The sequence below is a fragment of the Lissotriton helveticus genome, chromosome 10, assembly GCF_964261635.1.
Source record: "Lissotriton helveticus chromosome 10, aLisHel1.1, whole genome shotgun sequence".
NCBI lineage: Eukaryota > Metazoa > Chordata > Amphibia > Caudata > Salamandridae > Lissotriton > Lissotriton helveticus.
The window spans coordinates 1,175,364,095-1,175,376,938 of NC_136071.1; the positions used below are offsets into that span (position 1 = coordinate 1,175,364,095).

A 12,844-nucleotide genomic window follows, 5' to 3' on the forward strand; every position below is an offset into this window, starting at 1 on the left:
TTAGGGACAAGGGAGTGCAGCCGGTTTGTCATTACCCAGGCCGGGCGGGCTGGGTGCAGAGCAAGTAGGTTGGCGAGCCCCACTGCGTAAAGGTGCTCCGCGCGGTCAGGGGCCAACAGCCGGCAGGGGTAAATTCAGTACTGCTGGGCCTCTCTCGAAGTCGGTCTCGAGGGTCTTGATGTCCCTCTGCTACTGCTGGGCCCTGTTACAGTTGGAGTTCCCGATTGGGCTCTTCGATGTCTGTCGAGGTTGCAGGACGAGCGGTACCCCTTGTTATTGGTTCTGCACAGCTCTGTTCAGTCATGATGCCTCCATACTAAGTGGCGATACAGATCTGACCTTCCAGAACATGAGTACCTCTTCCTGAGTGGTTGCTGCTCCAGTCGGGCTAGGGAGCTGCTAGTTGGTGGACCGGCCTATGAAGTTTCAGTGCCTGCAGTTTGCAGGGCAGTAGCTCCTCTACTCCAAGGGAGTTCTTGGTCAGTTTGCAAAGGCTGGTAGTTCTCAGGGGTTCTTAGAGGCCATTCAGCAGCAGGACGAGACAGTTCACCTCGATTGTCGAGTCTTGAAGTGGCAGGCAGGGGTTCGCTCTAACACTCAGCGGCAGGCACTCAGTTCTCGAGTTCAGCAGCTCTTCTTATTCCTCCTCATCTTTAGGTTAAATCTGAAATTCTTGGTTGAGGGGTGCCACCTAAATACCCAATTATGGAGCGTTAAGTGGAGTATCATATAGTAGTCAATAGGCACCGACTTTTAGGGTGACTACACCCTCTAAATCACCACATTCCTTAGAAAGTGAGCATAAGCCTGACCCTAATAGGCTAATTCTCTCCAACACAATATGGAGGATTCTAAAAAGTGGGATCTACATCAGCTGCCCTACCTTAGGGGTGGTGCTGTCTAGGTGTGGGCACACCTCCTAATCTAACTAATCTTCCCAACTGTCCTCCTGCCAAGTAGTGGGGACAGGACAGGGGGGTTGGCATCTTCCACTAGCTGGAGAAGCCTGGGTTGCATTTCAAAGGCAGCATGGCCTTGGAAGCTATCCGCCCTGGAAGGCAGTTCCTGCTTGGATGAGGTGTGAACACCTCCATCCAGAGCAGGCTTTGTTCTCGGCCTCTGAGAGCGAAGGCTGTCACCCTGGGAGGCCAGAAACATGTCTAGTGGTGGCAGGCTGGCCAAGACCAGTCAGTCAACACACTAGTAGTAGGTAGGTTTTCAGGGGGCATGTCTACTGTGCCCTCTGTGTGCATTTATGAACAAATCCAGCACTGGCACCATTATGGGTTTCTTAAGACGAGGTGTTTGGTATCAAACGTCTGGGGGTAGAGCAAAGCCTTCATTAGCCGGGTAACTCGTAATGACAAGTGTCCAGCCCATGTACAAATTATGGCTTTTCTGTGCACTGGTAATATCTAAGGGTGAACCTAGATATTACGAGGCATATCCACTCTCGCAGATATGCCCTCACATGGGTACAGTGCATCCTGCCTTAGGGCTGTAGGGCCTGCCATAGGGGTGTCTTACCTATGCCACATGTAGTACTGGCAGGCATGACACACCGGTATGTGTGCCATGTCGGCTCTTCAGTTTTCTCTGTACCAAGACACTCAGGCTGCAATGGCAGTTTGCATGATCTTGATGAGCGGTCCCGAGGGTGGCACAATTCGTGCTGCAGCCCTAATGGACCCTCTTCTGTCCCAGTGCCCTAGGTACCAGAGGTAAAATTTACTAAAATTGGCTAAAGTTGTGCCAATTGCGGAGTAATTGTACAGTTTAGGCATAGAACATTGGTGGTGGTGACGTGGTTAGCAGGAACCCGGTACGCACTCAGCCAAAATTGCACCAGATACCAGGCAAAAAGTGTGTATGGGGTAACTATGTAAAAAGTGGCATTTTCCAACAGGTGGTCAGAAGTCGGGTCAGTCCATAACCCACCCTCCCTTCCCTTCCAGCAGCTTCAGCCTCCAAACCCTCCCAGTCCATGGGCATACAGTTAGTGGCATGATCAGGCATCACCTCTACCACTGGCAGACCATCACATCAGACAGGTGAGCCCTCCAGGTAGTTTGAAGGGGCTGCTCCCTCCCCTTCTAATCCACCCCTCCCTCCATGTCCCCATCCTACGACCAGTTGATGGAGGATCATTTGATTTTGCTCCAGGAGGAAGTCATGACCCTCTTGGCAAAGGAAGCCATAGAGAGGAATCCGGAGACAGAAGTAGGCTGTGGTTGCTATTCTGTCTACTTTCTCATCCCGAAAAAAGACAAGCGCCTTTGTCCTATTTTAAACCTCCGAGCCCTCAACTACTTCCTCGAAAAGGAAAAATTCAAGATGCTCACATTAGCTCAGGTCCTGTCTGCCCTGGACACAGGAAACTGGATGGTTGCGCTCGTCTTGCGGATTCCTATTTCCACATACCTGTCCTCCCTGCCCATTGGCGCTACCTGTGATTTACGGCAGGCCACAAGCTTTTCAGTTCACTGTGCTCCCTTTTGGCCATACCGGGGCCTCCCAGATGTTCACCAAGGTGATGGCAATGGTCACAGCTCATCTGTGCAGATCAGAGGTATCAGTCTTCCCCCTTCTCGATGACTGGCTGCTGAAGGCGGGCTTATCCCATGCAGTCATCTCCCACCTCCAGACTATGGTGAACTTTCTGCATTAGCTGAAGTTCACTATCAACATGCTGAAGTTGCACCTGACTCCCTCTCAGACACTCCCTTTAATCAGAGCTGTTCTGATTACAGCGCAGCTTCAGGCTTATCCTCCTGAACAGAGGTCCAGGATATTCGGCCTATGATACCGATGTTTCAACCTATTTCCTGGATTTCGGTGAGAATGACACTCCGGTTGCTGGGCCTCATGGACTCCTGCATCCTGCTACTGACACATGCTAGATGGCATATGCGAGCTCTGCAGTGGGACCTGAAGTTCCAGAGGGCGCAGCCTCAAGGGAATCTCTCCGGCATGGTCCAGATCTTGAAGGGAACTGCACTGGACCTGCAGTGGTGGCTGACAAGCCGTGATTAAGTCACTGGCAGGCCACTCTCCCTTCCCCAACCAGGTCTCACGGTAGTGACGGATGCATCACTTCTGGGATGAGGTGGCCATCTGGGAGAGGTGGAGCTCAGAGGCCTCTGGTGTCTGGCGGAATCCGGACTCCACATCAATTCGCTGAAGCTCTGTGCGATCCGACTGGCATTAAAAGCATTTCTTATCCTTGATCAAAGGAAGGCTGGTTCAAGTGTTCCCAGACAACACCACCGCCATGTGGTACTGCAACAACAGGGTGGAGTGGGGTCGTGGACTCTTTGTAAGAGGCTCTGCGCCTCTGGGCATATCCCTGGTGGTTCAACACATGGCAGGTTCCCTGAACACCAGTGCGGGTGATCCCATACAGTGATGTCTAGCATATCATTAGTGGCTTCTCCATCCAGAGGTGGTGCAAGGTCTCTTTCAGCAGTGGGGGGAGCCTTGGTTAGATATGTTTGCCTCCGCAGAGAACAGCAATTTCAGCAGTTTTGTGAGGTAGAGTTTACAAGGCGGCTCTTGATCTGAGATGCTTTGTGTCTTAAGTGGAGCTCAGCCCTCCGGTACGTCTTTCTGCTCAAACCACTCCTGCCCAAAGTTCTCAGGAAGATGAGGAACAACCAGGCCCAAGTCATCCTTGTGGCTCCGGACTAGGCACAGAGAATCTGTTTTACTGAGATTCTACAGATCAGCGTCGATCCTCCGATCAAGCTGCCCCTTCAGGAGACTCTTCTGTTGCAGCAGCAGGAAATGGTCCTTCACCCAAACTTGTCAACTCTGCGCTTTCTTGCGTGGAGATTGAGCGGCGGCAGTGGACAGCATTCAACCTTCTTTCTGAAGTCTGTGATGTGATTTTGGCAACCAGGCGACACTGAACCAAGATTGTTTGTTTATGCCTGCCAGTGGCAGAAATTTGTGAAATATTGTACAGAAAGGTCCATTGGCCATTTTTCTGCTTCCCTATCTCAAGTTCTTCTCTTTAATTTGCACCTTGCCCACCAGGGCTCTGCTCTGGGCACTCTTAAAGGGTACCTTTTGGCTGTGTCTGCCTTCTTGAGGCTGCCAGACCACCCCTCTTTATTTAAATCCCCTGTTGTACAGATTTCTTAAGGGGCTTGTACATATTTTCCCACCTGCCCCATTCATCTTGCCTCAGTGGAACTTTAATTTGGTTCTCACCTTCCTGAAGTGTGCTTCGTTCAAAACTCTGCACTACTGCCCCCTCCGGCTGCTTCCCATCAAAACAGCTTTTTAGTGGCGATACCTCCTGCCAGGAGGGTGAGTAAATTGCAGGCTCTGTCATCCAAGCCTCCTTGCCTGACCATCTTCCCAGATAAGTTGATACTTCGCACAAGGACTTCTTTCTTACTGAAAGTGGTAACACCATTCCACGTTGGGCAATCAGTCACCTTGCCCACTTTCTGTGCTCCTCCGCACCCTCCTAAAGAGGAGGAGCGAGTCCACCGTCTGTACCCAAAAAGGGCGTTGTTGTTCTTCCTTGACCACACAAAAGGGTTTCGGGTGGACAGCCAACTCTTTGTGAGTTACGTGAGAGCTAAAAAAGGTCAGGCAGTGCAGAAGACCCTCTCTCAGTGAGTCATGCTCTGCATCAAAATGTGCTATGCTCTGGCAAAGAAGTAGCCGCCTGAAGTCTTAAGAGCTCATTCCACCAGAGCTAAGGCTGCTACCACTGCTTTGCAACGTGGGATTTCAGTTCTGCCTATTTCATAGGGAGCAAAGTGGGTGTCCCTGCACACATTTACCAAGCACTACTGCCTTGACAATCAAATCCACTCTGTCCTGCAGGATTTTCTGGTCTAACATGTCCGCAGTCCCTCCTCCGGGGATGGTATTGCTTGGGTATATATTCACAGGTGAGGAATCTGCAGCTAAATATCTCTAGCAGAGACATAAACTAGCCGCAGATTACTTACCGACCCACCCATCCTCCCCTCAATGCGGACAGGTTTCTAGGGTCACAGTTGATCCCTTTCAAGGCCTAGTTGTTCAGAAGCACACCACTGTCAGTGCACCTCATGGCTCCAAGCTCCTGGCATGGAAAGTAACTGCAATGCAAATTGAGGAACCAGTGGTGGACAATGTTTAACGGGGTCCAGAGTACAAGTCCAGACAACTTATAGGCAAAGGAGTACTGAGTTCCCCGGAGACAGATAAGGAGGGAGGTGTAAGGATATGGAGACAGAACAGAAGGCAGGGAACAAGGTGTTCCCTTGTTGGAACTAGGGGACCTCACACACCCAGGAACCTAGGTGTCATGCTTCATCATTGGTCTCCTGCTCCTCGTCAGACTGGCGCTGCAATGTCTGACGGGCGCCGTAGGCGCTCTTTGTTGGAGATCTTTTGTTCCAGCCAATGGTTTGAGTGCGTGTAAGGGGTCTGGTGAAGTGTAGTCGTGAGGGGTAAGTGAGGTAAAAAAAGGGTGAGTCAGTCCACAGGGGACTTTTATTCGAGTGGCTGACTCCCTTGTGGGGCTTTGTGCTGAGCACAGCTTGAAGAACTTACAATTCATACCCTCCATCCTCCTGCACCTAAAAAAGATAAAAGCTTCTGAGACTGCCGCTGATGTCCTGGCGAGGTTTCACAGCCCCATAATGGACCTCCGCTGTCCAGAGCCTCCAAATAGTTAGCTAGAAGGCTGCAGTGGTTTTCAAGCTAATTGTGTGTGCACCGTGTGATATCTGCCCCTCACCAGGCACCGTGTGATATCTGCCCCTCACCAGGCATCGTGTGATATCTGCCCCTCGCCAAGCACCGTGTGATATCTGCCCCTCACCAGGCACCGTGTGATATCTGCCCCTCACCGGGTGACCGAGCGAAGAGACTTGATATTGTGTGACAGGCGGTGGCACGTACGAGTTGGAGGGTCTGGACTCGGTTTCTAGGCTTTGAGACCCAACAGTTGTCGGGCTGGGTCAGTTAGTTTTACGGTAACCGGCACATTCAGATGGAAATCTGTCTCCCATCAACACAATCCCAATATCTGGCATCTGCTAAGCAGTTACTTTGAGGGCAGTTCACACAGTCACAGACATTATTGTCCATTCAGATCCCATGGCTGATACTCAAGTGAGTTTGGTTTCTATTAAAAACTTTTTTGGGGTATGGCATGGTAGTTTCTCTTTTTATCCACCATATTTTGAGGGATGGACTTTGCTACTCTCTTCAGTGCTGTTCAAGGTTGAATTTATATATTTCATAAACGTTGATCTGGTCTTGCTTTTTGTGGGTGTGTCGTTTCAGTACTTTGTGATTTCAACGGATAGTCCACTGAAGAAGCAGTATAACAGATGACAATGTGATATGTTAAGTGCCCTTGTCATCAGTTGTAGTAACTACTTGTTCTTCCTCCCTTTAGTGCCAGTACCAAAGTGCCACCTCTAAACATGAACAAAGTCTCCAGCAGCCTGCTCAGCTTCGGAAGGAAGCTGATGTCCCCTGCCATCGCTGGAGGGGTTATGGGACCGGGGACCCCCATTCACAGTGGCATTACAGCGACAGTCATACCCACCAGGGTGGCGACAGAGCTTCCTGCACAGCACTACAGACCACCACAGCAAATGCAGCCTCGTATGGTCAAATCCGAGAGCATGCCGGTGCACCTCAGTAAAGGTAAGGCATCCCATCCACCCTTAGCCTAGCAGAAGGTCAAAACTCCATCCCACTTAACATCCAGTCCTAGAGAGTTTAGAGGTTCAAGCTTCTGTCACATAGTTAAAAGCTGGTATTTCTGCTGCAAAAATTAAAAAAAAATACATCTGGTTCTTTATTATTGAGCTACAATCATGGTCTTTGGTTGACAGCGGGTCTGGCTGTGGGTAGACTTCCAGAGCAGAAGTGGAAGTCATTCTGGGACCTTGCAAGGATGGAAGGAACACTTCTAAGCATGCAATGCAAGCTGGATTGGATATGGTTGATTCACTGGTCCGTTGGATAGGGTCTGCGCAAGTTTTGCATGTCCAGCCGTGGATGAGAGCAGCTGTTTTTTTCAGGAGATATTGAGTCTTAATTGCTTGATATCTCTTTTGATGCTATAGATTCTTCGGTGAGAATGCAAACTTTTCATTAGAGGGCGTGCAGCAATAAATGAGACAATAGCTAGAGTTGTGCACCTCTGTTGACGTTTCATCGTCTATATTGCTATCATTGAATCAGTTTAACGAATCACTGACGCAGCATATGCTTCAACAGTAACAGCAGCAGCCTTTTCTTTTACAGCTTTTAGAGGAAAGGATGCAGGGAGAGATCATCAACAGACTGCTGCATTCTCTTCCTCTGGGAATTGTCCTTCAAACCATTTTGACTTCCTTGTAAAGTAGCATCAAGAGACACAAGTTGAAGCTTGAATGGCTGGATTTCTGAGCCAGTGATAGAGAATTATAGATAACTGTTTGTTCCTGGAAGTTATTGCCAAGTGTTATTCTCTGGCATTCAAAGGGAATCCCACATCCTCTCCAGCCCCACAACAACCCCCTATCTCTCCCCACACAAAAATGATGAAGGAAGTGGGGGAGTTGTTGGCAGCTGTCCTAGAATTGGCTACATGTTCAGAGAGAAGGTGGTGTTGTTACTTTTTGTTACTTCCTGATCCCAGAGAAGAAGGGGGGAGGGCGCTCCAAGGCCAGTTTTGTATCTGAAATGTGTCAATTTGCATTGTTAAACTGCAGCAAACTAGTTGACTCCAGCAAGTGAAGATAGGTTAGTCTTGTTAGACCAACATAATGTATATTTTCATATTCCTATTGCTCACTGCCACAGAAGGATATATGATTCACTGTTGGGATTCATTATTTCCATTGTGTTGTGCTTACTTTCAGTTGGGTTTCTGTATCTTGGTCATTTGTGAAGGTAATGTTTGTAGAAGTGATTACTATTAATTACAACGTGATTCACTTTTTATCCATATTTAGATTTCTTATGGATATGTCTAACCGCAGATTCCTCACCTTTAGAATATCTCCATTTTCCAGATGCGTTTCTGCAAGATTTTTTAGCATAGCCCCTGCACACCAGAAGGTGGCATTGTGTGGCTCCACATCGACTTCGCTCTGTCCCAAAAGTAATACCTGGAGCTGCGTATACATGCCACCCAAGACCAGTGACGTCAGTTCATATCTTACTGCACCCTCATACGCTGATCCCGAACTAGCTCCTAACGTTTTCTCATCCGTTGATGAGTTTTATTCTTTAAAAAGTTTTGTTTCAGTTTACAAAGGAATATGCCCGCTCTCAAAACAATAGGGTTTAAGCCTTGTAGCGACTGATGCAAACATATGTCTGGGACACATCCCCATGTGTCTTAGGGGTTGGAAGACAACTCCAAGTTGGAGTGTGCCATTATGCACCTGAAGAGCAATCCATGGGCACGAATCCAAGCTGTACGTCGCCGAACACTGGAAGAAGTGACTTAAGGCCGATTTTTTTTCATAGTTGTGGACACGTACCCGTTCCCGCTCGGGGGCTGCTACCACAACAGGTCTTCATCGAGGGCCAAATCTTTAAGTAGAAGTCCAAAAAGAAACATAAGAAATCCAAATGAGCCTCATCCCCGCCTCGCCACTCTCCTTCTGAGGAGTCGCAAGGATGTCGGAGTGCGCCTCTGTCTCGCTCCTGATTGCCACTGTGGGTCCGATTCCACAGCTGATCCGGATGTCAAATCAAATCAAAATATCTTTATTTCGATTGTTAGAAGCAATCATAAAAGTACAAATAAAAACACATTCATTACAATATTAAAAATACATATTTACAATACAGGAATTCATCAATTTCAAAGGATTCAAACTCAGAAAGAGAATTTTAAAATTTAGAGTGCGTTTAAATATTCATGCTTTTCCTGGTGCGCATCACATTTTTTAAATACAGTGTTGTTGTTGCTACACATAAGTGGTTGTCAAGACATTGAATATTAAGCATCGCCACACGACACTGACGATGTCCTAATTCTCTTAAAAATGGTAATAAAACATTCTTTCTTATTGCATCGCAAAATTTACAAAAGAGGAAAACATGGATAGTACTCTGAGGTGAAATATTGTCACAGGGGCAGGGAGGTAGATCGTGCATCCAATCATTAATCATAGGAAAACTAACTCATCTGTGGAAAATACCAAATCTGAAGCGTGAAAGTAAAAAACGCTCATATTTATTCGTTACATAGATTAGATAGGGCTGAATGTTAAAAGTCATTAAAACCATTTGATGCTGAAGAACAGAAGGTTTTAGGACCTCCGTTGAAATTCTATGAGAGTCCAGAAAAGCTAGACCCTCCCTCTTCAAATCTTTCCGTGAGATAGCTGAAACATTGGTAGGGTTCAAAAAATAGTCTTCTCTCCCAATATCCTTTAAAAAGTTACGAACATAGTTCACCCATGGTATCCTTGTGGCTCCCTCTAATTTTAAGATGTCTGTCAGAACATCTCTATTTAGATGTGTTGCTTCTTGCGTCCAGAGCCTGTGCCATAATAGCACAGGCTCTAGCTTAATTAGGTCAGATATGTAAGAAAGACCCAATTCTGCATGCAATTATAATCAGGAGAGCTTTTGGGAAGCGCCAAGATATATTTTAAAAATACATTTTCAGCCATCTGGATGGGTGCGGGGTTTGCAAAACCCCAAACCCCACTACCATAGGTAGCGCCAGCCACACACTAAGCTTGGTAAATTTTTATTAATTCTACAGGTGGTCTAGTCCCTAATTTATTTGAAAAGATTTTAAGAGCAGCAGTCGATCGTAGCAGCTCAAGTATTTTTGCAGACACAGCTTGCGTCCACGTCTCATTCTGAGCAAAGAGTATCCCAAGATAGGAAAACTGCTTGGCCGATTCGAGCTTCTGTCCTGCTATAAATATGGGCCTCTTAGGTTTACATTGCCTACCACAATACATAGTGAATGTTTTTGATGTGTTAACTTTTAGGCCCAGCTCATTCATAAAACGGGAAAAGCTATCAACCACACGCTGTGAGCCCACTTGAGTACGCGGCATAAGTACAGCATCGTCAGCGTGCAGAAGTGCTGGTATTGGGCGGCCACCTACATATTTGGGATCCAAGCTATCTTTGCACAGAACTTCTTCCAATCCATTTATATACAAGTTAAAAAGGAAAGGGGCCAGGACACAGCCCTGCCTGACCCCACTCCTAATTGGAATTTTGTCAGTGCGTTCTCCCTTTAGACCAAAGCGAACGCGGGCTGAAGTGTCGCTATAAAAGCGTTTAAGATAATAAATAATATTAGCTTCAACCCCAGGTTGTTCTAGTAATAGCCACAGCTTAGAATGGATCACACAATCGAAAGCGGCCGAGAGATCAACGAAGGCCAAAAACAAGTTGCCCTGTTTTGCCCTCATGTATTTCCCGACCAGCATTAAGAGATTCAATCCCTGCTCCACTGTCCCCAGGCCAGAGCGGAAGCCAGACTGATGATCAGACAGAACAGAGTTTTCCTCTGCCCACTCCAAAAGCCGGTCCAAAATTACTCTGCCTGCTATTTTAATAAAGGAATCTAGAAGGGAAATAGGCCTGTAACAGCCCGGGTCGTGTCTATTCCCCTTCTTGTAGAAAGGAACTATTACAGATTCCACCCAAGTGGGCAAGAAATCAGCAACACAGCTGGCGTTAAGCACCTGGACCAGAAGGGGCGCCCACAGGGAAGAAGTGGTCTTAAATATATCTATGGGGACCCCGTCTGGGCCAGGTGCCTTCCCGCTCTGGCTTTTACACAGAGCTTTTTCAACCTCCTCGAGAGTGAAATGCAGATTTCTACTGGGGGGGGTAGTCAAAAGCAGGGATCACAGATCCTACTTGTTCCTCACCCTCATATACTCTCGAAGTGTCTAACCCAATCCTATTCAGGGATTGCTATTTCTATTTTCGAGCCGGCCTCTTCCCTAAGAAAGGGAGTTATCACAAGTTTCCAAAAGCTCGCACTATCATTCCTTGTAGAAGCAGAATGAAGAGCCTCCCAAGCTTCAGTCCTCAGAGTATTCTTCCTTTCTTTAATTGCCATTTTGTAATCCTTCCTACATCTACTAACCTCCTCAGCACATCTAGGTTTTTTGTGCAGCACCTTCTTTGGGAGCGCATAGGCCCTAGTGAACTTAGAGTCAAACCAACCTCCCCCTTTTTTTGGTTCTTAAATTGCCTCGTAAGGGAAGCCTTAATTTAATTTGAGATTGAGAGGAAGGATACAAGACGAATTTCAGGTGGTGAATCTGCCCTTAGACTCAACATTATTTCTGAAAAGCATTTATCAACCACGGTTTTGATTATCTCTGCCTCATTTACCATGGCCCATTTTAGCGTATATCCATTAACGCTACCAATAGCTAAATTCATGTCCAAACTGTCACTTTCTTTCTCATTAATCAGAGTGGATGCTGTAGGTAGCAGGACGGTCACACAGAGCGGGAAGTGGTCGCTCAATACTATATCAGAAACACTAAAAGAGTGGATTCTAGTACCATATTTATTAGAAACGGTAACATAGTCTATAGTTGTAGAGCAACCCCTACCATTGAATGTTGAAGATGATACAGAGGGTGAGGTACACATTTCGTTTGCAAACCCCAAAACAACTTTAGCTAGCAGACTATTAAACTGTTCCCCTAAAGAGGAATGATTAAAATGTAACCGGCCTTCACCATCGTCCTGTGCTAGGCCACACCTATTATCCTGTGTTAATTCACACAAATTACAATTGAAATCCCCTAGCATAATTATCATCAATTTGTGCTTAAAGATATTTTCCTGTATAGTCAAAGCTTTACTCAGTTTCCTTAGAACAATGGATACATCACCAGAGGGAATATTATTATATAAATTGACAATAGCAATTGGAGTATCACAAACCAGAACAAGTACCAAAATTTGGAAATAAGTGTCTATAACAGGCTCAATAACTCTTACAAGATCTAACTTGTTGGACAAATAGACACTCAAACCACCCTTTGGTCTTCCATGCAAAACAGCAAGGGCCGGAGTATGAAAGGTCCTATAACCGTTCAGATGTACAAATTCAAGACTCCACGTTTCCTGGAAACAGAGCAAGTCTTGTGTTTGGATAAAATCCCACCAAATTGGATTTGTAATTTTTGATCTAATTCCGGCTATATTCCAAGATGAAATTTTAAACACCAATGAATCTGTTAGGGGAATAGGCAGGACAGCAGGAGTCACAATGGTGGGGCCAGTTTGTAAGAAGGGGGCCATTTGATCAATTCCCCCCCCCCCCCCCCCCATGACCTCATCTGCTGTCAGAACACCCTCCGCGGGTTCCTGAGCCTCACATATGGCTGGGACTACACATGATAGTTTCTCCCCGGTTACACCTGTGTTTTCTCTTTTACAAGAGTCGGGAGTAAGGTCTACCTCTATATCAGGTGAACTAGAGGTACTAGTATCTAGCAGTAGTCAATCATTATTTTCCAGACCGCTAAAAGTTTCAGATGTATTTTGGGGCTGATGGCAACACCACAAGAAATTGAGGCATTTAAGGAGGCTGTGCTTTGATTCTTTGCACCCTGCTGGCTCCAGGGATCTGTGAAGGACTGCAGTCGTATTACCTCAGGTGGGTCCACCCTTTGCACATTCTTTGCCTCCTAAACATGCTTTGAGTTCACCGCCAACTTTGGAGTCGACTCCACGCCCGGCATCACGATCTATGCCATGTCAATGCAGTTGATGATGCAGGAACACACCTATCCCATTGTCCTGTCCGACTCCGAGTCGAACACGTCTCAACCTCAACCGAAGCTGCTCCATGGTACCGTTCGGATGTGCCTGGCCCTAGGAC

The 12,844-nt window shown here is 46.9% G+C and overlaps 1 protein-coding gene across 1 annotated transcript in view; it reads left to right on the top strand.

Annotated features, from left to right (window-relative positions):
- The window catches only part of TBC1D5 (TBC1 domain family member 5), a 1,704,599-nt gene that overhangs the window by 1,453,306 nt on the left and 238,449 nt on the right, over positions 1–12,844 (top strand). The window contains exon 20 of the mRNA XM_078664018.1: positions 6,410–6,663. Within this exon, the coding sequence (XP_078520144.1) occupies positions 6,410–6,663 (254 nt within the window). The remainder of the gene's footprint in view (positions 1–6,409; positions 6,664–12,844) is intronic.